General features: G+C 42.7%; 1 protein-coding gene across 1 annotated transcript in view; it reads right to left on the bottom strand.

Annotated features, from left to right (window-relative positions):
- LOC119652749 (bromodomain-containing protein DDB_G0270170) overlaps window positions 1-27,084 on the bottom strand; it is a 196,362-nt gene that overhangs the window by 33,475 nt on the left and 135,803 nt on the right. The window contains exons 5-7 of the mRNA XM_038057048.1: window positions 23,141-23,317; window positions 22,849-23,074; window positions 22,090-22,683 (exon numbers count right to left, since the gene is read on the bottom strand). Coding sequence (XP_037912976.1) covers window positions 22,090-22,683; window positions 22,849-23,074; window positions 23,141-23,317 — 997 coding nt within the window. The remainder of the gene's footprint in view (window positions 1-22,089; window positions 22,684-22,848; window positions 23,075-23,140; window positions 23,318-27,084) is intronic.

Genomic DNA, 27,084 nt, shown 5'->3' with positions numbered 1-27,084 from the left:
GGCAGCAATAAGGTGATAAAAAAAGGCTTTATTTCCAGGGAAATCTTTCAATGTGGTTCGACTCGTCGGCTTTCTTTGCGATTGCGACTTCGAACGATCTTGCAATTTAGTTTCAGATCTGTAGAGTAGTCGTTGTAATTGTAGGTCTATAGCATTTTAATAGGCAGTAACAGACGAACTGGTTGGCTTTACCGTTGAGATGCTCGTTGGGTGCGAAACGTCGATGATTTTAGTTAGGACCGCGGCTGGATCAGATCCAGTGCGTTTTCTAATATTGGTTTCACAAACAGCGTCGCGAGAGCTATGCGATGCGGTTGACGCTGGTTGAGCAAATCTCGCAGGGTATGAAAGAACACTTTGCTCTGCAACTTTTGTCGATGGAGAAGATGTCTTTCAATTTTATCTCTTCGGAAGCCTTGAACATCGTTGTAATTCTACTTTTAACGGCTTCATAATTCTCAGTTTCTGGAGGATTTTTTTATAATGGAGTTAGTTAAGGGCAAAAATGCCTTCGCCACATTCTCATCTCGACATACAAGAATCGGAAAGCCATGCCTTCCTCAACGAACAGTGGGAATTTGAGAATTCGAACAAACACAGCCTATAGACCACTGTTCATTGGCACCCTGTTCTATACAAAATTTGAATCGTTGATCCTCGATGAACAACTGAGGCTTCGATCTATGCTTTGATGGCTCAGATTTCAGTCTCCTCCGACTCAAGCTCTCCTTGAAGTTATTAGTTAGCCACCGGGTCAGGAACTATGAGAGTCATTTTTTGCATTGACTCTGTAATATACATGGGTTTGCAGCCACAGCAATTACCAAATAAACGACTCGCGTTCTAGAACTCTCTATGTCGTTTGGCGGAAAGAGTCAGACAGTTTTCTGTCATCGGGCTGCCAGTCGTTCTGAGTAAAACCAGAGGGTGCCATAGGAGGAGAGTTCCCATAAATCTTCACGGTTAATTGTTGAAATGCTCTGCGACATGGTGGATGGCTCTGTTTTCGAAGTTGAAAGCAGTTTATATCTAAAGTGACATCTCCCAAGCAACTTAATCAGGTGCAATGTGTTATAAAGAGATATTGCGAAGGACTACAGGCGCTTCGTTGGTAAACATAGCGGCGGTCCATTTGGCAGAGTCTGCCAGAGCTGCAAGGGGAGATGAAGTCATGCCATTGCTGTCATAATGACTGTTATCTGCGGTCTTGTGTCGAATGTTGGGTGCCCTTTAGGGTGTTCTGAGATTGAAGAGAGCATGAAGAGAGGCCTTCTAGCGAGTCATCCCATTTCACGACCAGCGTTTATATGAACCTTGTAGGGCTATTTTTTCATGGCCCTATAAGACGATAAGCCCTGCTCATTAAACCGACGAAAGGCATGATTTTGACGGAAGTCCTCAACGAGCTCTGCTATAAGATGAAGCTCGAAGACAGTGAAGCAGAATGGTGGTGGAGTTCTTGATGAATTAGGTCCGAACACTACCGACAAGAGTATATGCTGTAATCTGGTCGTAGGGCTACTGGGTGAAAAGCTTCTGGTTTTTAGAGCAAAGATGTTGAGAATCCAAAATCCTGACTATTTTACCGGATAGGTCCCTAGTCCCTAGCAAGTGTTACAGGTATTTGGATTATGGGTATATATCTACAACTTGCCGGGAATTTACTAGGAGGGCAGCATGTCATAGATGCGAGCGTTTAAATCACAAAGAGAAATCCTACAACAAAAAAGGATCGGTGCGATTGATAAGAGTCTTTCACGAACTGCAAGCTTGGACGGTGTTCGGTGTTCAGGGCGGAATTGGAAAGAGTTAGGATACGGTTGGTACAATCTGAATATATCGATCTAGTGCTAACCGCACATAAGGAGATTGTCCGACATTCAAACTGAACGCGTGAATGCGTACTTCGCTCCCTCGTCTAAGCATCTTATAGGGGCTTTCGTATGGTGGGTGCAGCGGCTCCCAGGTAGCATCAGTTTTCACCAAAACGTGGGTCCAGACTTTGAGTTTCTTAGGGGTGTGGACCGCTGGTTTGATGTGATGAGATGGCGGAGGCGGTTTCAATTTGGGAGCGATCTCCCATAACAGGTGCAATAATCCGGTATCTCCAGTCGTCTCTCTTGTGGAGGACTAGGTCGTAAGGGAGAGTTAGATTCTCCTCGCACATCAGATCAGTTGGTAGCAAACTCTTCGCAGACGACTGTATGGAGGCCAAGCACAACGAAAGACAAGACCCGTGACAAGGACGGATCGACGAGCTTTCGGAGCTCCGACAAGAGGATAGATTTTAATTGCATTCCTTGGTCTCTGATAATTACCGCGGTAACACCAAAGCGCGGAATCCGCTTCCGACAGACGGTCTTGGCACATGACATTAGATCTACTGAATGCACCCTTGATGCAAGCCAGTAACTTGCCAGCAGCGAATCACTAAAGCTTTTAATACATAGAAGTGTGTTGCTTTCTGGCATTGGAGGGGGGTATTTTTGATGTGAGTCTGTGCTGCTAACAGTAAACCTCTATAAGGTTTGAATTCATACACGGCTGCTTCATTCTGGTGCTAGATAGAGTCCTTATTGTTGTATTGTACCCATAGGAGTCGGAAGGGAAGGAAGATTTATCGACTTTAGCTAAACTTATGAAGGTTGCCGCCCTACTTACTATAGTTGAAGGCCTATGCTCCGAGAGAAATCCCAGAGGATATGCTTTCGGCCGATTATCTGTGGTCGGTCCCTCTGAGAAAGTTTACAATTCGTGGGCCATATTCGTCAATTGCAACAAAGGTATTGGACCGACTTTATATCCACTGGTATGAATCTCTGGACTTATAGGAGGTCTTTGATTTGGTTTTGAATTTAATGCACTTTCGAGAAGTAAATTCGATGTATACTTAGTATATGATCCCAAAACCCCATGGATCTTCATATCAACAGGATAAGGTACGTGAAGATCTAGAGAATTATTCGAAGCGTAAACCGATCGTTAGGCGGGTGTACAGTGTACATTTGTCGCTAAGTTTTCAGCTTCTGGGACCATCGTCCTTTCACCCCTAATACCGAACTCCTGGTCGCCTCTTGGGGTTTTCTCATAATTTTCTTCAATGCAGAATTGTCGGCTAGAGATCTTTTGATTGTGCCTTGTTTGCAAGTCTGATTGTTATATCTTTTGATATCTTAAAATAAAGGAGTTTTTCACTTCCTAGGCTACAGGAGAGGGATAAAATTAAAAGGTGTAAAATTGTTCGTTGTCATGCTCATGATAGTGCTGGCTGGCTACCAAAAACAATGAACGTCGCCTAGCGGTAATAAAGGTGAAGATATTGCACTGGTTCAGGGACTATCCTGTAATTGCGACACCGTAATGAGGTTCGCGATTAATATAGCGTTTTCGATAGTATGGTTATGTAGGTTAGATAAGATTAGTCTGGAATTCAAGGGCGATAGGAAGTCATCCAGCCAATTGAAACAGCGATGGTTTGTTATGCTAGATGGTGAGTTGAGAACTTCTCGACTCCATCAGGATCGAACCGTACTGCGTGCTGCGTACTGTCTCCTGGTTCTATATGATGCCACTAGCAAATGGACGAAATAAGCATTCGGGAGTCCGAACAATGGATAAATGTGAACAGACGGAGCAAGTATCTATGATAGAAAAAGAAGACTCGACGGGCTCTGCCAGATCGGGACGTCGGGATGTTGCTAGGGACAACGGATTCGTGGACTTAGAGGCCATACTGGAATGTTTTGAGTTTTTCATTAAGGCAGACCTACAGAGAGGACACAGACTGTTGCGTAGTTTACAGTAGTGATCAAAGAGAAGGAAAAAGGACGTAAGCAACATCTGTTCGGGAATAATAATTCTTTCCAAGAAAGAAGGTGGGAAATACATCAACATCCTTCGACGGGCTTGATTAATAGTTTGAGACGTAGATTTGGCGAGAAGTGAAAAGGTATTGGGGTAACAAGCGTAGGCTGCAGAAGCAAAAGATAATAGTCGAATTCAAGGAGATGAGGTTCTTTCGAGAAAGGACATCTCTGTTGAGCCAAAAAAGACAATTCGAATAGAAGTGCGAGTGAGAAGGGTATATGGAGTAAGCACCACTCAACACAAGTGCAGAAGGTGTGGCAAAGAAGACCCTCTCATGAAAGGCAGCACCAGAGATATACGATTTATCGTATGCTATGCAAAGGAAAAGATGGCGGGGACAACCACTACGCATATGGGGGCAGGTGTTCGGTATATAGAAAGAGAGCTGAATTGCACAAGGAAATTAGATTGATACAACGTTGCAGGGATGCTTAGGAACCGCTCTCACAAATCGTCTGGGAGTGGAATGTTGAGTTAGCGTATTTGGGCAACTGTACCGAAGAAATGCAAGAGCCATTTGGACAAGGGATGCCTTTGAAAACGATACGACATGGCTATGTTGAAAGTATGCCATTCAGGAGTCTGCTTCGAAAGGGCAAAAATCAACGGCGTTCACATCTTTTGCTACTTCGTCTTTTTTAAGGCGACAACAACATAATATAAGCAAATAATAAACAGTTTGGTGTAGGACCTTAGGGGACCATGCCCCTAAAACTGGCGATTTCAATACTTAAAGTAAGGATGTCCAGTGATGACCACCAGCGACATCGACACCTTTGTGGAATTGGTGATCCACTAGCCAATGTTGGATGCGTACCTACTTTCCGCGGCCGAAAATTTGGTTGAGTCAACCTGACACATTTCAATATTTGGGTGTTGAGAAGGATGGTCTGGAGGGTGTGCACTAGGCCCAAAACGACCATAAAGTTTCTCGACATTGGAAAAGTACAGAGCGACAATTGAAGGCGTTCCGGAAGTAAAAACTGGGATGGTTGGCTGGTTCACCTGGATCTTTGAGGAGAAGACATTTTTGCGTGCAGAGTCCGAGGATAACGGAATCTAATGGTGCAATATCGCGATGGCGTTTGTATTATAGCAGAAAAAAACCTCCCTGTTTGTGAAAGCAGGAAATTCTCACAGTTTTATATTTTGAGGAGGCTGTACCAAAGGGATCTCTATAGTGTCCCTGTGATTTTCTGTGTCTGTGGGACTGAATGAAACTCCACATAAAGTTCTTAACTTGGATGTTAAGACTGTGTCGGAGTGTTTCATGAGAACATTTGTTTTCTGCAGAGTGGCGGCGGGATTTTATGTTGTTAAGTCAATACAAGAGGCAGTAGTTCCTATTGAAGCCCCTAAAAAACTACCCCGAGGAAAGGAAGTACATAACAGGCTGTTTCCATTGATGGAGCTGGTCTACCAGAGCGATAGTAAGAGTTTCGCTAGGTTTGTTCTACGGTCGATGTGTGGTGGAGCTGGTTAGAGATCGTTGTTAAGTGTTGCGGGGTGGCAGCCAAGACTCAGAACTGAAAAAATGTCTTTGGAATGGGAAAAGTACTGCAATCTTAATTATCGCCAAAGCATACTTATGTAGCATAAACAGAAAAGTTCACAAATCTCTCCCGGGTACACTCGATATCTCTTCAGGCGAATCACTAAAATATCATGGCATTATCTAACTCAATCATCAGCTTTTTATCTCGCATGACATAAGCCGTGCTATTTAACTGCTTCGCTCGTGTGATATTAATTAACTTCTATTGCAATGAACACCATCCATAAAGTGTTGCCTCGATATTCACGATCCTTCCATTTCCACGATTACTTCACAAAACTTTTAACTTTTAACTTTTGACTGGGAATCGGTAAATTAAATCTTTTTTTGGCGGAAACATAACAATAAAATAGACGACACAATAAAACGACCAAGCGGAGGGTTCTCCATCGCGACCTGACTTGCATTGGTCGCATCTAAATTAACATCAATGTTTTCCCCCGAATAACTTCATTCAAGCGTTCCCGAAGATACTCAATTAAATGGCATTCCACGCTACCTATAAACTAGATTCCGCAATATTTTCACTAGACAAGATCTAGCAGCCCAGGCCGAGGTGGATCAGGGCCCATCATCATGTGAAGACGAAGGAGTCGAGCCGATCGCGACCGCGGAAGAGCAACAATGGCAGCAGCAGAAAACACCGGAGCCAAGAGACATGAACCTTGTGGTACGCCGTCAAATTCGACGACTTGCTGGGTTTCCACGGGGTTCGCGCATCGTAACGACCTTCTGGTCTTCTAACAAGATCAATTTAGTGACAGGCATCTTCGCTTAGATTATTTTGTTTTGCCAACTTGAAATGGATTTTTCGTTTCGATTTAATTAATTCAGAAAAAATGTTGTCTAATGGACGACGAGGGAAATTGATATGGAGCTAATGGAAGTTGCAGGTTGCTAGCTAGGCTGCTGTGACTTCCTGTCTGACGTTGTTCGGAGCCAGCAAGCAACCAGTCAAGGGAACGGACCGAGATAAAATTATTGACCCGATGTTGGTTGATTTATGCAACCCCCCGATTTGTTTCTATGCTGGAGCGAGGAACACGCCGGCCGGGAGAAATAAATTAAATGATGGATAAATGCCTTAAAAACTTGCTCTCGATCTTCCTATTCGCGTATGTGAAAAACTGAAGAATTTATAACAAGCCTTGTTACAACGGATACATGTTATACGCGTTCTACGAAGATATGTTCGAGGGATTTTCTTGCTGTGGAAAAAGAACTGGGAAACCGGAATGGTCCCAGAGCTATCCTCGCGGAAAAAAGAGAAGAGTCCGTTCCAGGAAGATCGGTAAATCTTGTTGTGAACATTAAAACAGCCTTTTAGGGGCCTACAATTCATAGAGTGTGTTAGGTCATTAATTATATGATCGTAAACCTTGCAAAGGTGATCGATATTGCTTTAGATCGTAGTGATGATCGCGAAGATGATCATAGTGCGATCGCTGGGCTAGCGACCGGGACGTGTTGTAGTTACACATGATCTACAAAATTTACATGCAAATAACTCTTACGAGATACAGAGTAACTCGAACAAGATACAAGATCGATCGATCGTATCGCGCTAAACGTAAGGAGATCAATGCGATGCAGGCTGAGTTGTATGTATTTATTGCATTCTAAACGTGGTTGGTGTAGGGTATTTAGATACATGCATTCATTGGTTATTTTGGTCTAGTGGATCTACCCAAGCATGTCCTTGGATATGAAGAAAATCTTCTTAAGAAGAAAACAAACTTGCACACCTTCTTCGAATATTCCTCGTTCTGTTATTCGCTTTTTGTCTTAAAAACTTTATTGATCTCATTGATCGTGTCATGATCCGGCCTTTTTACGATATTAGATTCTTAATGGTAACATAGAGTGTCCAGATTATGTAGGTATGGATGTGATTAATATTATTGACGAAGGTTAGTCGCACCAGATTGCCAGCTTAATGTAGAGATGCGGAGAGACCATGTCGTGCTTATGATCTGTAAAGAAATGGTGATCGTACTATGCGAAAGGTGATCGTGTCAATCTCGAGAATAAAAATATTTAAATAGTCATGTGCATGGGCTTTAGGGACGCCCACATGCCTTCAGATCGAAATACCTTTTAGTATGCGGTTTCGCATGTGTCACACTTTTAAAAATGCACACCACCTTTGCTCCGATCGTCGACACTACGAGTATACCGGGGCCTCATAAATATGTGGGGTGCTGAGATCAGTGGTTCATTATTTGGTTTATTTGAGGAACTGAATGGCACTTTCGGAGTTTGCTTTTGGGATCATAAATGGGAACAGATTTGGTCTTGGTTATAAGGCATTGGTTTGCTTGAGGATTTGGAATAAGTCATGAAATGATCTCGAGTGAAACTAGTCAGATGCATAGACCTATTTCGGGCTATAAGTAAGATCGGTCGTTTCTGGGCGATTTAGAAAATTCAAATCAAACGTCCGTTTAACTAACGAAACTTAATGCATAACTTCCTCAAAGATTGGTATCTTTTACCATGTATATTGCACCTGAGGAATTAGTCTAAACCTGAGTATACTCCCCCAAAAATGATCCCGTTCCAATCCGATCCAACACCCCTGCATCATATACAGTCAACATGATCGAGCGACATTTGGATTAAGCTGAAAACTTGCCCGACTAGAAATTCTATATTTGAGGTATTTAGTGTGGTGTAGTGTGGTCATGGCATGGCATGGCCTGGCCTATCTTGGCCTCTACTCCGTATAAATGTACTAAAAATAAATGAATTTTGGGGATTATAGAGCAGAGGGTAAAGAAAACCGCACATTGTCAGAAAGAGCAAATAGTGATCATATTTAAAACAGAAGACTGAACTGAACCGTGGTGGGCACTTAAGGGGCACATTACGCCCAAGTTTATTGAAAAATCTTTTCAGATATATCTCGTTTTCGAGCTGAAGATTAGGGATAAATTTCCTTCTCGAATTTGGTTAAAATCTCAAGATGCATTGGGATAGTAGGACGAAGTAGCCTCGGAAAATGGGTAGGGCTATGGGCTCCCATTCATATATTACACTCAGTGATTCTACCCTGCTTAATTGACACTATCATTTTACCGTGATAAAGGACTATGGATTAAGCTTTGGCAAACTTTCGTAAACCACTTTTTAGTCCCGTTTTTTTTTCTAGTGCTTGAGTCTGAAATTATTGTCTTGGTTTTCCTTTATCATTGTTTTATTGAGTTTCTCCGATAATTTTGGTTAACCTTCTTTAAATTTATCTGTATAGAACGACGTGATCCAAGGCAAACCGCGCGGACCATCTATCATGAGGTGATATGACGAGAAACCAAACGTTTCAGAATTTAAACTGATTACATACATCGTTCTTGCGTGATATCCTTTTGATCCATTGATTTCTTTATCCCGGCTAAGCAGGACTCGTGTCATAATGGTCTCAAAATCCGCTTGGAAAAGGAGTCACGCCAGAACTAACCGGGCAAATCCCTCCAAAAAGGGCATAGAAGGACAATTCCTGGGAGCTCGGACAGGAAAGCATTTGAGGGTAGTTCGAGAATTTCTTGGAAGGCATTTATTCATGTGACCTGAAACTCTAAGGAAAGTGATAAGGCTGTTGGGGTAAAAAAAGCAAAGAGCAAGAATATTTTAAAGGATGAGTCAATATAAACGATAGACTCTCTTGTCCAAATCAGAAACCGAAAGATCATGGGGTTATATACCATACTAAGGTCTCAGGCTAGGCCAAGAAACTAGCAAGCTCATATTTTAGACATGATTGGAATATTGAGCCTTTCTAAATACTAACATTTTGTCACAGGCGATTTGTCGACTTTTTTTCCCAGAAATGTTTGCTCGTTTCCTTCTTTTTTTTCGTCCCATTCGTTACCAGGGTCTATTCGTTTGGTCGGTGCGCAGCTTCTCCTTGGCATAAAGGCGGTCTGGGAGGAGGCGAGTGTTAATCAGTTAGAACAACGGCATGTCAGGTTACCATTGTCTTACACAAGCGGGAGGTATTTGAAGTGTTTTGTTTTGGACAGTTTGCTTGATAACTTGATAAAATAAAGAACAAGAATATCCTAGAGGATCGATCATTATAAATGCCGCCTAACGTTTGGTCTATTTTCGGGGACATGTACCTTAGAAAATGTAATAAATAAGCCATGTCATTAAGACCTCGATTTTTTTGGATTAAACTTCAATGCCGAGCACTCGAGCCTCGAATAGGAGCGGATCTAAATACGAAAGTGTTTAAGCATGGTATGGCGGGGCATGATCTTGGTGGCGGCAACGACCACGATAGGAGTTTTGCGGAATTTCATAGTCTCCATCCTCCTCTGGGAGCCTGCGACAACGTCAGTTGGTATCGATTGACTGAACAACAACGTTTGAATGAGTGGTAAAAATTGTTCTCTTCTGTAAGAGCTAGCAGATGCTGTAAAGCTCTCATTTTTACTTATTCGAAAATTTTGAAAGTCAGGGAAATTTCCCAGGGGAGTGGAAAAAGGGGATAGCTGTCAAGATTTCTCGAAAACTTCGACAATTCTGATGACATCCGCCTTCTCAGTTTGAGGCATTGTCCTTAATCAAATCTCACTATGTTTACAAAAGGAAGCAAGCGGAGTTAGATTGAAGATAAATACCAACAAAATAAAGATCCTTAGTCTGACGGTTCGCCATACTCTTTTTGTTTGTATTGGTGTATCGAGCACTTTGGACAATTTGTATATTTCGATAGCGTTGTTTCTGGTGACTGTGCTGTAAGAAATGCTAAAAATCCAGGGATCCAGATTCACAAAAATGTTGCAGTATTTTGTCACCGGGAGAGTATATAGGTTAACGGTAGGAATTTCATATTTTTATTTATGTAATATAAAGTTCAAAGCTTTCTTTATTCATTGCATGGCTCGCTCATGTACATGCCATATTGTGTATTAGCAAACGCATCTTTGGCGTTTGTCTAGCGCTAATGCATAACGAGTTTATGTGTGTAAGTATTGCTACAAATAGCTGATTCTACGAGGATATTATGTTGTGAGTGTACGAGGAGATCGGCTGAATGCAATTGCCGCTGAGGCTTTTTGCTTTGTTTTGATGGAGGAATGAGTTTTGGAGCATTCTTTGTACGAGGACAGGGAGTCGAGTTTGGGATCTGGGTTAATGTGGTTTTTGGATGCCTGTGTAATTAAGCGGATTGGATGGAGTGATTTTTTTAAAGTTTATTTTAATGAATTTCTGTTTCTTCTGCGAATTCGAAATGTGCAAGTCTATTTGAGGAATCGGTAGGTAGCAACTTCAGTGAGATTAACCTGTTGCACTTCTATCCTTTAGACTTTGCAATTGTTTGTACGGTGGAGATTGTGGCGTTCTCGGAGCGAACGCAGGGGTTCCGTGGGATCACCTGTGAGGCGTGTCCGGCTCTAGCAATATCGGCTTAATAATTTTGGAATGAACAATGCTTTACAGAAACAGAGCAGATTAGGCAGATCAGATATCCCACCGCTTGATGTGTCTATCAATCTCTCGCGCATATGGCGTTGTAGACGAAGAAACTAGCGTGTCATTTTCAGGTCTGTTCTTCTCCTTCTTTACCCTAGCTACTGCAAATTGATACTAACAAAAGGCGTCCTTGATTTGCATGGTCTCAGGACGTCAAAGAATGGAGGGAACTCCAAAGGTTGCGTCTCCTGAAGATCTGAAGGAAAGAAGTAGTGACTGAGGATGAGATCCTTTGTGAATTTCGGTCTCGTTGCTTTATTCCATTTCCAGCTTTAGTTTCACGTTTGTGCTCCGCTAGGTTACTGCGATATTCCCTTTTTTTTTGTTTTTGGGGTTCCGGTACGATCCCAAGCATTGTTTAAATGACACGTATAATTCCATTGCATAGCATTATCAGCAGTGTGCGACCATGTCACCATCATTTCTCTCTTTTCAAATGGAGACAATCCGCTTCTTTAGGAGATTTCCAGATAAAATAATAAGACCTTCTTCTCCCAGAGAAAGTTGTAAGTCAGCTGCTGCCAGTAGTCATACCATTCATCAAGAAGCAGAAATAGTACGAGAGCTTTATATGAAGGTCTGGGGGTCTAACATGAGTACCTGCCGGGTAGCCATAATCCCATGGTCCTCTTCGGACGCCTATTGATTTGGAGACCGTAACCAGAGCCTTTTGTGACTATCAAAGCGGTATTGATTTATACAGATTGCAGGTTTAGGATTCATATTAGTGGATGCGAAACCTACATCACATGTCGGCTGCAATTAAGGAGTATGGTGCCCGATTTTTACAGTACAGTTCCACACTTGATCCTACAAGGAGCTCTGCCCGTGAACTTCCACAAAGGAGCCAACCGCAAATAGCCGGGTCAAGAACATATCCCTTCTCCTGGAACATATATTCTTAGAATATGCGGAAAAGAAACGGGAAGAGTTGAGTGTAGGGCTAACTCGGGAAAGGTTACATGAAATTCTTATTTGCTAATTTTTTAGAGTTGCAATTTGTTGTAACCGTGGGTATCAGTATAAATGGCTGGGATGATGGTTCAAAATTCACAAAAAGCGTTATGTTTTTTCTACTTCTTTAGCCTTTGTTTCATTCACAAGCGGGGTCGGTTCGTCTTGATCCGTTGCGCCATTTTACTCAGCCAAAGGCCTGATCTGGATGCAGTTGCGAAGTTTCCAGCATATAAAGCCACTATTGTTTCAGTCAGCCTTTCTGTCTTTTTCCATCGACTTTAGTGTTCACCCCAATGTTGGAAAGGCAGTTCTCGTTAGTGGAAATTACGTGACCACGCCTTTTTTGAAATTCTTCCATCATTGGCGCAGTCTTATATTGATCGTGGATATCCTCATTTCGAATGTGATCATAGCGCTACAGGTTCAACGGAACATCTTCGTCGCCATTACAGCGAGGCGCCGTTCGTTGCCAATCTTGTAAAGCGGAGCAAGATTTGAGTGTAGCACTTTATAGAATTAAAGATTGTAGAGCCTAGGTTTTCAGAGAGTTATCTAGGCTCCCATGGTACCAAATCACCTTCTGTGAATTGAAGTCAAGACCACTGCAGATAATGGTCCTGCAAAGCAGGGTTTATTCATGTTTCTCAGGAGGATTGCATTTTCTAAAGACTACACAGGAATAACCTTGGCTGACATAGTTCAGTGTCATTTTAATAGTCTTCATACCCGGGCTTGATTGTTGGTATCAGTCATGGAAGGGTTTGTTTGTATTTAGACTTGCCAACTTCTGTAGGGGGGGGGGGGGGGGAGTTGATCATTAACACCAAAAATCTGATCTCTGTTGCGTTTATAGGCGAAGCAGCGCATAGAGAGCTGCACTTTCCTGAAAAGAAGCTCATTGACCTTTGTTCAATCCATTTTCCTGGGATTTTATCTTTGTATTGCAGTCTGTTTGTAGGATTCTATTCGCTACTTCCAAAAGAAATATGTTGATTCTGCATACGCTACTAGATTCCTAAGTTCTTGCGTGGGCGGAGTACACAAAGAATCATAGGGTAAGCAAGTAGCGGCGACTACGCTTAACGCTACCCGGACTATATAAATTAGTTTCTACATATCAATATTACACCAGTTGCGTCTACATCACCAGCATCTTTTTCCTCCGTTTTTCATGATAGAGGTCGATGTAGTCTTCTCTTTTACGGCTGAAATTTTCTTCTACTAAGCCTTCCTCTCCCGTTTTCTAGAATACCACATAGGCAACATTAGCACTGACAGACCGGCCACAGCAAGGGTTCCAGCTACTCTCTTTCCAGCTGACTGTTTCGTAGATATTGAGTACAGACTTTTCACCGAAGTGGAGAGCATGTCTTCTACACATTTCTTCGTAGGAGAATATGAATGCGGTGAGGTCTCCAAAATCCGTACCTCGGCTGCAACTTCTTGCTCAAAGTCGCAGGTTGGTTCAAAGTCTGCGACTCACTTGGAGAGTTAAATTACGTTGCAACCATCTTGATGTGTTTTCGACATCCTTGGTGTAGTAACTGGTGCCTGAGTGAAGTGGATTAATGCTCACTGCATCTACTAGGCGTGCCCTCATGTCCTGGTGATTCTTTTCTCGGGGGGACCATAGTAAGAATGATGAGAGGCTTTCTGCGGTTTTCATCAGTTTGCTATTGATAGCAGGAAACCTGCCATAAGGTCAGTTGGGGGCCAGGCGACCGACAATATACATATTAGATCTGACCAGCCTCTACTCGTAAACATCCGTGACTCAGCTATTGTTTGGCAGAGAGAAAACTGTCTTTTTCATCAGTTTGTAGAGGTAAATTCCTTTCGCTGGAGAACATTGAGCGTCGGGCTGCCATTGAAGCGGTTTCTTCTCTGGCTCAAGTGAAGCTGTTGGCTACGTCCCGAAAGGACCCCACAACATATGACTATCTGCTGAGCCTTGGAAGCGGATCGGTAAGAATAAAGAGCTCAATGGTTTTATTGTCAGTCCAATCGGGGGGAACGTGATGCGTTTGAGCTCCGGTACAGCGGCAAATGTAGCGAAGCGTAGGCTGTGGTGGAAGAGGATTCAATATAACGTAGCTCTTGTTGTCTCTGCAGAGTTGCTGCTTCTATCCATGGGTAAATGCTGGGAATCTGAGATTTTTTCCAATCAGTCGAAATGATTAACTATTATCAGAGCGGCATATTACGGAATTAAAGGAAGAAATTAAAAGGGTCAGAATGGGGTCCTATTACCGATGCTATTTCCTCTTGTTATCGGTGAAGTTCTTCATACTGCCTTAAGCGCAAGATGCGAAAGGCTTCAGTGGACCATGTCATTTTTCCTAGAATATCTTTACTACGTTGATAACATCTGTTTGCTCTATCATCAGGACATGGACGTTGGCCAAATGGCTTTGAATTTTGAAAAGGACGCAAGCACTTTTCTTATCAGTCTGTTTCGCTAACGTCATTTCAATTGAAGATGGGTTAGGAGCTCTGACTTCGCTGTTTTGTCTAAAGTCTGAAAATGGGGATACCTCGATACCTATGTCAACTTGACCACTTCGAGGCTGTATTATCAGTGTGCTTGCCACTATCTTGAACAAAGAGCTGAGTCGGTATAATCGCAAGATGCCGGTAGATGTGTTGATTAGAAAGCGGATGTGGCAGTAAGTAGGTCATGGAAAGACGACAATTGTATTGCTGGACAGTTCTATGCAATCGAATCCACTATCTGAGACGGTCGCCCTAAAAAAACATGGCACGAAACATTGGACCGGAAAGATATTTGGGTTCATTTAAGGGACGCTGACAAGCATATATCTTACACAGAGGCCCCACACCACTTTTAATTCTATTTTTTGTTTTCCAAAATTTTCGTGAGACTTTCGAAAGGTTTTTAGTATTGGCTTCATCATAGCTAACGACAATCCTACTGATAGGAAGTTACAGTCCCAGGAAGATCGTTCGGTGCTCTAAGCGGACAAAAATCATCACATTAAATCAAGATAACTCTGCGACTGCTGGGTTCATGGGTTATTAACGAAATTTTACAGGAGGAAATATGAAGTCTGAAGTCCCTTTGTTTTTAATAGCAAAGGAATATAGGAATCCCATGAAAATATAGAACTAGCGCCAGACAGCTTTTAGGGATAACGAATTGGGGGACCTTGGCGAAAAATCGGGGTGTCTGGAGTTCCTTTTAAGGGAGACCTAGACTGGATACCGGTTGTTGCGCCGTTGATGATGATGATGATAGATGGAATTGTCGCTAGTATTGTGACCAAGCTCCTCAGCTTGTTTTTAAGTATATTTTTGGTGGATCTAATTTATCTGAAGTAAAAAAATTTAAATTGCAATTCCCATACAAAATAAATGATCACCCCCTTAAACTTGTCTCTTTGGCCTTTAATCCAATTGCGGTCGTGGCTTTGTGCCCCAACAAATAAGAAAAAAATATAAATAATAAATAAGTTTGCATCGCGAGCCCGTAGCTGTCCCTGTCGCCATAACACCAACAGTCGCCACCACATTATTTACGTGAGTGGGTGGTGGCACTTTTCGTTCGCGGAAATAGAATTCATCCATTTGGTAGGTATGCGACCAACCGAGCCATGCTAAATACCAAAGGAAAGATATATAATTCCATTTTTTCAGATACTTTTTAATGTGTTTTGATCGGCCAAACTCCAAACGGACTAGTTTAAGGCCTGGGCTACCGAAAGATTCGCAATAGGCGTATAAGCCGCCGGCCGTGATCATGGCATGATCAAACCATCAATAGGAAAGTTCAAAGAAGTAGCCAACAGTGCAGAGAGTATCTTATAAAAATAATATCATGTGGACATGAGGCGCGATCGTACAAGGTCACGCTGACCCCACGAAATGTTAAGGCCACATTTTTCACCAAATATCAACTCAATCGTTATCCGTTGTGCTGGTTTTTTCCTCATTTTGATTAGATCGATTTTTAGCCTGATTTGTAGCGTGTTTGATTGGGATCGCGAAAAAAAAGATTTTTCCATAAATTGTATTGATGGAAGCTTCGATTGGATTTGGGTGACAAAAATTCGCTAATGAGTGACAAGGTCACGGAACGTAGGAGCCTTGATAATGGTGTCTTTAACCAGGTTAGCTTGGTGACTATTGTGCGGATTTAATGATTCAATGCGTTGTGATGAATTTTTATTGATGAGGAAAATCAGATCTGAGATTTTTACGAAGTTCCGAAATCCGCTTTTGATCGTTGAGTGAATAAGGAATGCATTTTTTAACGGGGTTGTATCAAGGTGAAGTCAGTAATGTTGCAGAATAATTTGTGGAGCAAATGAAATTTCATTTTAGATACGTAAATAAAGGGGATGATGATTTCTATATAGAAGAGTTGATGTAAGGTGAAAATTCAAATCTTTTCTCTAACCTGAAATAAGATCTCCGCTGATGAACAAAAATAAAGTTTTAAAAACTTCGAAGGTCGAACGACGGGTGTACGAGTTCCCTGCTGCTGGTCAACTTTTTCAATTTTTTTCTTAGGTTTTTCGGTTAAAACTGAATTTGATTACTTCCTTTCCTCATGCTTACTTTTGCTTCTTCTTTAGCCAGAAATAATCTCATTCTTTGTTTAGAAAGGTGCAAGACGTTATTTCTTTTTTGAATTGAGGGGAACATCTGTTTTCGGCCTCCATCATCTCGGTCAACTGCTCTGTTCATTGTTAGCCTAAGGGATCCCAAAGATATCTATGCCAGCAGTGAGGTTATCCAAGGCCTTGCGCTTAGTGCTAATCAGACCATACCTAGGTCTACAGGTCAACTCAATGGCGACGAGACATTAAGCGTTCTTAGAGGCTTTTTAGCCCTTAGCTTTCTATGCCATAGAACTTCGTTTTCAGAGTTGCCTGCAATTGTATTGGAAGTGAGAGATTCAGGAACTCGGAATCTTAGTACCAGCGGCTTTTGTGCATGAGCAAGCGGGTTTATGGTCGTTGATATCGCTAGACTGGAAAGTTTAGGTGGTCGATAATCTGGTCACCGGGGTATCCATGTAAGTTAGGTCATGCAAGAATCGGATGCCTTCAAGCTTAATTTTACGGGCCTGAGACCTACACTAGCAGGTAAAAAGTTACTGGAACAAGATCAGTAACTCTAGGATTAGGGCCTTGCTGGAAGCTGCTCATAAATACACAGTGAATTACTGCGAGGTTGCACAAGATCTATTGATCCAGTGGATGCATGAAATGTAAATAGACATTGCAGACATTAGTGAGCATGACAAAGCAATGGATAACTCTGTCTAAGGTGCAGACACAATCGGCTTCAGCGGGAGGTTCTCTTTCCAATAGCTAATAACAACATCAAAGGAATGATTTGTGGGTGCGGAAGTAGTCCGTGTAGATATTTTCAGTTCCTATGCTTCTTCGGATAGCATATAAGAAGTATGAAGTAATGCGATGAGCTGATAACAGTGTTCGTTTCATTGTCGAATTGTCGACGAGTTCAACGCTTGGTCCACAGAGTTAAGGGGACTTGCTTGCAAATACAGGTAATTGGTGCAGCTTTCTCACCTTTGTCTTTATTAGTAATACGAAGGGTATGTACACGGAATATCCTGACGTTCAAAATGGAACTCTCTTCAAGGTTGAGTGCGAACTTATAACAGGATACATATAAAGTAACAAGAAGAAAGCTGAGGTTGAGATTGAGGGTAGCCTCAAAGTATAGAAAATGCGGTTGTTACAAGCAATTTCGCATTTTGGTTAAACTTTGAGGAAGAAGTCTCCATGAATTGACTTTGCAATATTATACTCTGCTTTCTCAGTGCTGTTTTGAGTCAGGGTGTGACCTTGGTGGTCGAAGCACCGCCGGTAGCTAAAGAGTTACTTGATGGCGGACGTGTCCAATTGGAGAAAAATTGTCTCTTTCTTTTCTGGTCCATGAATCCCTCATTTTGGCCTAATACACAAAGTTGAAGAAAAAACAGGCGACTACGGTTTCGTTCTGGACTGAGGCAACTCATCAAACGCTGCTTCACCACTGCAGTGGGAACAAGGTGCCCGAAGGGGTTTCACTGATATAAATTCGCAAATACGTTATGGGTGCGAATTATATTGAACCTGCTGGCGAATTAATATATGTAAATGACCACCCTTGAATCCTTTCAGGGCAGAGGTCAGGCAACCTCTGATGAATTGCCTCTGCCCTGGACGAAACCGTAGTCGTTTGTAAGACGTAGTTGGATGTTGGATAAGTTGAAAACATTGATGAGTGAAGGAATAAGGGAGGGTATGAGGAGTATATGAAAGAAAGAGGAAGCTCGCACCTTTCTAATCTCGTTAAAAAATTGCGGTGGTAACCCCCCTTAAAAACCCATTGCGCCCAAAACTGGGGCTATTTTCGTATCAAAACGGATGAGTTTAATTCTCAATCCTATCTCCAGAGGGAATGGAGGGGACATGGGAGGTATTTTCTCTCAAACCCCATTGAGAATTTAAAAAGGTATGGTGCTGCAAATGGGGAGTATTTTAGTATCATCACGGTAAAGTTTAATTTGTCAACCGCACCCGGAAGGTGAAGGGGTGTAGAGTGTATGTAGGAAAAAGCATAAGGTTCCGCCTTGTCAGCCCTATTAAAAACTTATAACGGCCCCTATTTCTTAAGAACTTGTGGTGCTCGGAATTTGGGCAATTTTCGTGTCGTTAACAAGCTTGCCAGCAAGGCAACCATCGTCTTGATGTTTACAGACCGGACCGCTCCTTTGCCAGTCCCCTCCTTCCCCACTCGCGCTGGGGCGGGCGCAGTAACATTTTAATGGGGATGACCGCCACAATTCTTCATCGATGTTGGAAAGGGTGACCTTCTTCTTTCTTCAGCATACCTTCTTTATTATTTTCCTCTCAAATTTTACCATGATGATATTAAGATCCTCCCCATTTGAAGGGCCATAATTATTCAAGGGCTGTAACCGCCGCGATTTTTTTGCGGCGTCTAGAGAGAAAATCTGTCGCCTCTTCTTTCATACCACCCTTCCGCCTGTGGGGACAAGGATCGAAGTCGAAGAACACTACCGTTTTGTCATTAAAATAGTCCCACTTTAGGGCGCCATAACTCTTGGCGGCCGTATTTTTTTTTTACAGAGTTAAAGTAGAGGGACTTTTACATCCATCTTCCATACCCTCTACATTCTTTCTCCATAAATGGAAGAGAGTTGAAAATTCAAACCATGACGATATCAAAAAGCCTGCACTTTGAGGAGGCATAACTTTTTAAGGAGGAGGTGCGTGATCCCCACGAGCTTTCATCGAGATTGAAGAGGAGATACTTCTCCTTCTCTTCTTCCATAAATTCCTCATCCCTCCCCGGATGGGGTGAAAAACCTTTATCGGGCGAAGAATCAAGTCTCCGTTGCTAGGCACCTGCCCGTTGTGATGCGTTGGAAGGGTTCGCGGCTTGGTTATATGAGGGATACTTCCGATAAAGACCTATTGTTAGGATTTTTTGTACCATAAAGGAAGATGATGAGTGACATTTGGTCCTAGAAAACTATGCAGACAGAGCCCGCGGCTTCAACAAAAGCAAAGCTTAAGCAGTTGAAAACTAATGTCTGCATATTTGTATCGCCCTCCTGGAGAATCGAAGTCATGAGTCCGCAAAGGATGTTCAGCCAATTAGCCTCACCTCGTTCGTGTTGACGACCTTCGAGCGCATCCTGGATACCCATTTAAGGACCAGGAGAGACAGTTCCATTTGGAATCTCCGCACGCTAACTCAAAGTCAAATCCACAGAAACCTCATTTCACGAGGTAGTAACATATTGGAGCATTTAACAAGGCCATCAAGGGGGATCTTATTAGAATAGGATAGGAGGCGTGTCTTATGCAGTGGAGATTTTCTATGCTAAGAAACAGGAAATCCAATCTGATTTGGAGGTAGCAATTTGATTAGAGCTGTGAATATAAGGACGCCCCAGGGTGGATCCGTCTTTCCGTTATTTTAGTTGATAGTGATAAAGGAAATTTTATGGATACTGGACAGGAGCGTGGTGAAGATGGTGGTGTATTCCTATGATTTGGTGATATTGCTGTCAGGGATTTTTCACTCCGTTATCAGTGAGATCATGGAGCACTTGTAGGCAAAAGTGTGCCTGTGGGCTACAAGAAGTGCTCTCGGCTTAAGCCCAAATAAACGGAACTGATACTATTTACCGTCAAGGCGCGCATAAATGGATAAAAGATATTTTTCTCCAATTTAGAACATCTGCAATCCTTGATTCTAAGCTAATTTTTAGACTAAACATAAAACTATGCTTGCTTGGTGAGGAAATGCAGTGTCCAGCCAAGGACAATTTTTATATGTACAAAGCCGTACTCAGTTCCATGCTAACATAATGTTTACTTTGTTTGGTGGCTAGCACTTAGCCGCTATTAAAGGATCCAAACAGTTGCATGAGCTTCCCTTGGCCCTTTATATTTTAACTCGCTATATTGTGTAGTGTTGTTAGACTCCGTGAGTCAGCATCCTGGGCAGCAAAGTCCCACAGCCATTGTAACATCGTAGATAAGGTACCGCGGGAACTCTGGGCATTTTCTACAGACTACGCCAGTTTGGCAATGTTTGTCGGGAATAACAGAAGATATTCCTCACCCACAGATCTAATATGGTCTGCTGAGCCGAAGTGTGTGTATTCTCGGTCATTGAAGCCTTATATTCAGTGGCGACATTCTTCAGGCTGGTTGGATATAGCAGAGACGTACTGAAAAATCTAGGCGACATTTTCGAAGTCATCCCGCTTTGTGTCTAAGGTCAATACGAACATACGGGGGGATGATCAGGCCGACGGAGTTTGCATCCTGTTGGCCACTGCAAAGGATGGAATCTACCAATATATCATAATTTGACAACTGCTGATTCTAGATGACGGAGGCTCACCATCTGCGCTAAGTCAACGAAAAAATGGTTTTTTGGTACTGCGGTTTGCACGGAGTCTAAAGAGGATCATACTGTCAGACTCGCATTACTCTACTATTCGCACTGAACAAGTTGCGAGGAAGAGGCATGCATAGCTCTAGTTAGAGCCAAACTCTGGACACTAGATAAAAAATCCTTTGGAGTTCTTAAAGAGATCTCCAGTTGTAGAGTGGGAAAGCTGAAAATCTAGGTCGGCTAGATTCTGCTCCTTTTTCGTTCGTCATGAAGCAATTGGTCAGTGACTTGGGAGTCAACTGATTTGCCATTTCGGTGGAAAAACCTTATGGTAATGACCATTTTCTAGAACCCTTTTATAACTGGACTACTTTCGGTTTTTCTTGCTGTGCTTTTAGTGCTCCATTGAGGTAGTGACTCCTCTTTGAGTTAGGGATCAGGAATTCACCCAAAGGATTCTCTACCTTGCCTTTAAAAGGGATCTAAAAAAGGTAGAAATTTTTCGTCCAATAAACACAGAGAAATTGTACGTAGAGAAATGGAACCTTTGGCGGAAGCTCGAGACAAGCGACATTAAAAGCGTAAGACCCACTTACTAATGGTGGTTGACGTTCTGAAATGCTCTGTGTCAGGGCCTACTTTTATGGTTTCTGCGAGGCTTAATACCAGTGTGTCAGGAGGTAATCAAAACAGCAAGATAAATTTCGCTGAAGTTTGCCTCCTAACATTAATAAGAAAGCGGGAATGCACAAGCTCCACTTTCATTGCTGACCATTGGCGTAGGAGTTTTCTCCTGGTCCTCCAGGAGTGCCTGTAAAACAAGTGCCGGAGCCTACACTAGAGGTAAGATTTAACAATCGACAGACGACGGACCTCTGCATTTGAAGTGCACTAATGAAGGTGTTTTAAGGAGAGTAGGGTCAGCAGCCAGCATAAAGTTGGACAGGATAGAGCAAATTGCATCTAAAATCTTCTATCTTACAATGGATTTTGTCTGTATACTTGGTGAACAGAATTCGAGCATAGACCTCGAATGTTGGTGGGTAAAATTCATTAAGAAAAGAAGCGAATATCCACAGACGTGGAAGGTTCAGCTTGGTGCTTGGTGTAAGAGTGAGGTTATTAAAAAGATGAGTTGAGTAAGAGCGAGGATTGGTGATCTCGCTTACTCAGCTTTTTTTATTCCGGGGAAACAAGCTGAGCTGGAAGAAAAAAAATTCATGGATTTCCGCGTCTAAATTGCAGTTCATAGAACATGGCCTCGCATTGTAATATGCATATTGGATTTGAATTAAGAATATTCAAAAAGTAACACTCACCTGAGCATATTCGGCACAAATATCAATGCTGCTCACAAAATTTCCAACATCATCCACCGTCCAGGAGCTGATTTCATCACTCTGCGATCGACAGTGACGCGGGAATTCCATACCTGACGAACTCGCCGCGGCAGGACTTTCTGCTTTTATTGTTGTTCTCGTGCTCGCCGAATAGTCTTTAGTTTGTGCAGAACTCGGGATAACTGTCATTGGTGGACTAGCTGCAGGACTGGATGTACTCAATTCTATCTTTTGACGCTTGATTTGCTGTGATGAGCTGAGGTCTAAGGGCGGGGAACTTGAACGTTTCACACTGCTGGTATTGTTGCTGCTGCTTGCTGCCGGAGCAACTGATGAGGAGGTTGGTTCACCACGATAGTGGTGAGGGCTTTGGGAATTGCGCGAAGGAGGTCCTGTAGGACTTCGTTGTGGCGCTTGGAATTGTGACGGAATCATGAAGGATTGTGGATTGAATTGAGCCAGTTGCTGGACTGCTCGTAGGGAGGGAGAAAGACTTTGGGATGTGGTTGCTCCAGGACGCTTTTGAGCGTTGCGAAGGATATTTTGTAGTTCTGCTTCTTTGGCTGCACGGGCCTGTAAATGACGGGTGGTTGATATAAAGGCTTAATTAGTAGTAGCAGTAGGGTTCTTTCTTTTTATAAAAATAGATGAGGCAGATCTAAATTGACGAAGTATTATAAAATTCTCTCATGTCCTTGTAAAACATGAAATAAAGGATAACAGGTAATATCAACTCACCAGCGTTACTAATGCCTGCGTACTACTCATATCAATCAGAGGCGGGAAAACTGTTGGCGAAAATGGAAGCCCTGGAAATAAGGGCGGTACAAAAGGCACTTGAGGTGGTGTCGCCAGCGAGGACCTTTTGATTTCCGGTGGGGAAGGTGATTCTTTACTTGCGGATTTTGTTGGTCCGCTTGTGTATTTTTGATGATCGAAAAATAAGTTTCGAGCCGATGAAGCGCTGCAATGGATCCAAAGAGTTATATTCAGTAAATTGCAGATAATATCCTCTGAGAGAAGGACGTACTCATTTGGGTTTGTGTTATTGTATTTGGCCGCAAGACTTCTCATGAAATCCGAATAGTTTCTTGCCTGGAATTCGTTGTTTCGCGACTGATTGAGGATACTTTGTGATGTGAGATCACTAGGATGCGTCGATTGTGGTGGGGTACCAGGGAATGATGACGGTGTTGCGCTCCGTGATCTGGAAATGATAGAAAAAGGATAATTAATACAAGCGATCAGTTGAATCTTTATAATAAACCAAATTAATCTAGAGTGTTATGAGGATGATCTTTAAGTAGTTCCTGAAAGTGATCACAGGATCTTATTGCAGACAACCAATTTGTCAGAACTTATTGCTTGGATTATGTGGATCTTAGGATTAGAATATAATTACAAATGGGGATCGAAGAGTAAGAAGATGTAGGGCTTCAATAATGGTCCCTAACTAAGTGATCTTCTTGATGTACTTTGTGTTGCCTTTTTGCCTATATTCTTGGTAACTTGAGAGAAGTATTTTTGATACATACATATATTGAGCCGCTTGTTTGTGAGCTTCATGAGATTATCCAAAAAGAGTTAATTACTGACACTCGTGAGGAGGCCACAATCACTTAGAAGGTCGTTCTTGGTTATGCGTCTGTGACAGTCACGTTCCACCACAAAGTGATAGTTACTTGCGGCAGCTCCTTATTTTTAGAGTTGCTACCATTTGTTGATTAAGCCCATTATTTTCAATAGCTCGGATTTCAAGTCGGTTGGAGGATGAGATCTTAGATGGCCAATTTGAATTACTCGTTTCTTCAGTTTAGTGCATCTTACAGTGAAAGGATCCCGTTGATGCCGATTAGTTTGGGCGGCTTGGTGGAAAGGTGAAGGGCGATCAATGGCGTCGAATTTTGCTAGTGAGGCAGTGGGATGGCATCATTCGCCAACTGGAAACCTATTATCATCATCATCCGGGCTAGGCCTGCCTTAATAAGGAACTCCAGACACCCCGCTTTTGCGCCGAGGTCCACCAATTCGATATCCCCCCTGTGTGGCATTTTGACCTATGCCATCGCGCCATTTCAGGCAGGATCTGCCTCGGGTTCTTTTTCTACCATCGATGTTGTCCTTATAGATTTTCCGGACTGGATCATCCCCATCCATATGGATTAAGTGACCCCCCCACCGCAGTATTCTTAAGAATTAATGAATCTCAGCGAATGTCTTTGGTATCGGAAGGTACACAATGGTCTGAACTTTGTTTCTTGGAAGATCGATACCTGATCTTCTGACTAACATATTCTACATCGTCCCTGCCGAAGGTGTATTTCTTTGGGTTGGAGACGGAACAGTAAAAAGCTACCTAGAGAGATCGTGCATGTGGCGCTCGGAAGGTGGGTTGGCATTGCGTAAACTCATCGACAAGCGAGTAAACTCGAAAAGCCCGAATGGTATTATTTACTCGATAACTTTTTTGCTTTGGATATTTGGTAGAAAACCTTGCGGAAGTCGGTTTTTCTTGCCTGTGGTAAGCCTTTGATAATGAGCAGCAAGTTTGAGACAAGGTGGAGCGGTCTAGTCCATTTACTGAGCGATGATTGTATGATGCCGTGCTTCTGTAGATCTCTAAATTGCTGCGGCCTGTTAAGTAATTCTCGTGAAGTACTGTAATACTCTGGTAGCGAAGAGGTCCTCGATTCTAGTAGCAGAGCCGAGTGACGATGTCTGAGTTTTTCCTAAGGTGTAACCACTTGTAACCGAGACGAAGAAGGTACTGCGAATACGATACTGTACGAAGTCAGAGCAGCTACTGACTCAACTTCCATGACAAGGACACCGACGATCGTGGATTGTACATATGTGACGATGATCTCTCAGAAGTGTGGACTTTATAGGCCCAAGTCGAAACTCATACAAGTGTGCGCCGTACGTAGCAATTCGCAAGGTGGTAGCTGCATCGAGAGATAGAGGTTGACGCTGGGTTTGCTTTCTCTTGAGGGCTGCCTTTAGAAGCAATGAGATAACAGATACTGAGCTATTTAGGAACTTAATGGAGTCATTGCGGTCGCAGACATGTGGGCAGTTCTGTGCGTTCATTGAGATCAGCTGGGCCGTGAGGATTCGACAACCAGTTCGCGCTTACTTTCCTCTAAAGGAGTGCGGTATATGATGAAGGATGATTCCACCTCTAAGAACCGATAGCCTGAGGTTATCTTTCCAAAAGAGTGGAAGGTGACAGCAAGACGTAATTTTTACATTTGTCTCCCTTGTTATCAACCAGATGCTGGTCGCCGATATCAGGCTCTTCATTATTGCTATTTCTCTCTCGTTTTGCTGCTGTTGTTGAGTTGAAAAAAAGAGTTTGGCTCAATTCGTAATCAAGAAATGGTGCATTTCTCCGGATTGGTACGAAGTTTTGCCTTAATCAGAACGTTGACAAGTTACCGTAGATATTGGAGGCTTTAGTCATGCTCGTCTCAAGCCACGAAAACATTGTATAACTAACAACAGGCAAAAGGCATGCTTTTACGAAGGAAATGGTTCATGTGCGTTTACCGAGCAAGTGAACACAAGGAAACCGAATGGTGATGTAATGGTCGTCTTCAGCATGTGATTTTGCACCATTGATATCGGGTACAAAGCCGTGGTTGGTCAATTACGGAAAATATCCTGCCTTTCAGCTTGGGGGTAAATCTTCGATGATCTCCATTGGATATTCTCCGCAGTAGTTACGCTATGTGCCATCTGTCTTTGAGGTTGAGTCACTAACTGCGCGATGGTGGTGTGGTCCCAGGTTCTCAAATTGATCCTTGCACCAACGAGCTTGTATGGTCGCTCAAAGACAGGAGGACCTATCGTGTACTACTTGCTTATCATGCTACTAGCAGGCTCGGGAGCGAGAGGGCCATGTTGTCTAAAGAGCCTTCTTATACTCTTTTAACAAAGCCGAGTAGTGATGCCTAAGTTTTCCCGAAGGTGCGACAATTTGTGATATGATAGCTGTGTTGTGTGTGAACAGAGTTTGCGTGTTGCCATTCGAGGCTAAATAAGTTAGTTAGTCGACTTGCTTCTTACTTCAAATGCCGTTGTTAACAGCGTACCCTAGGTGGCCTGGATCATGCTGAGTCATAGTGCAGCTAACTCTTTAGGTGAAATATGGACAACTAACTGTGGTTGTAGATTAGAGAAGGATCCATGACAACGGGCTTTTCTGCGCAAATTGTTTGCTTACCGAAATTCGAGACCTTAGGTTCTGTCAATCATCTGTTAATGTTTCAGGGTGGTAAATTCAACCGCCTTTGGTAGTGATAGTTCCTGTGAGCGTCCACATTTGCCTGAGGAACTGAAAAGGCTTCGGCCGCTGAGTTGCTAAGAAGCCTGCTGAATGTGTCTGTGAAGCAATTGAAAATTATTGCCTTCAGAGGCACATATCTACCAGTAGCTAGTGGATTCAGCATAACGTCGGATACTTTCTAGCTTGTGTTGGCGTCGAGAATAGAGAGGACCAGGGCGTACTTAGTTTTGTTCAGAAGAATGTGGTTTATATTGAACGACCTTAAAGAATCATAATCTGAGCTTTAAGGAAGTGTGGAAGGTGATAGTATAGAGTTGTTTGTTGTCTGGCCTCTCGCATTTTTGCACACTGAATGCTGCTTTAAGCTTCCTATTCCTATATTCCTTGTTCCCTTATCCCGAAGAAGCGGCGATCGAGAATAAAATGTTAACGGAAAGGCGTGCTCTTACCTTCTCAAACTGGATGTGCCACTGACGAGACTAAAAAAATTATTTTCCCTCTGTACCCAAGACGGAAGATCAAAATGGTGAATTTTGTTGTTGTGGAGAGGCGTGACACTTTGGGGCATTGAGTGAGTTTTGGCTTAAGCCGCAACTTATTGTCTTGTTTTGTCTTTATAATTGTACGGTGCTCACTCAGCTGGAGCCTTTCTGGCCACCAATTTGGGGTTGCTATGATTAAGCTCT

This window comes from Hermetia illucens, chromosome 3 (genome assembly GCF_905115235.1).
Source record: "Hermetia illucens chromosome 3, iHerIll2.2.curated.20191125, whole genome shotgun sequence".
NCBI lineage: Eukaryota > Metazoa > Arthropoda > Insecta > Diptera > Stratiomyidae > Hermetia > Hermetia illucens.
The sequence above is the reverse complement of the archived record's forward strand: the minus strand, read 5'-3'. Positions and strand labels throughout refer to the sequence as shown.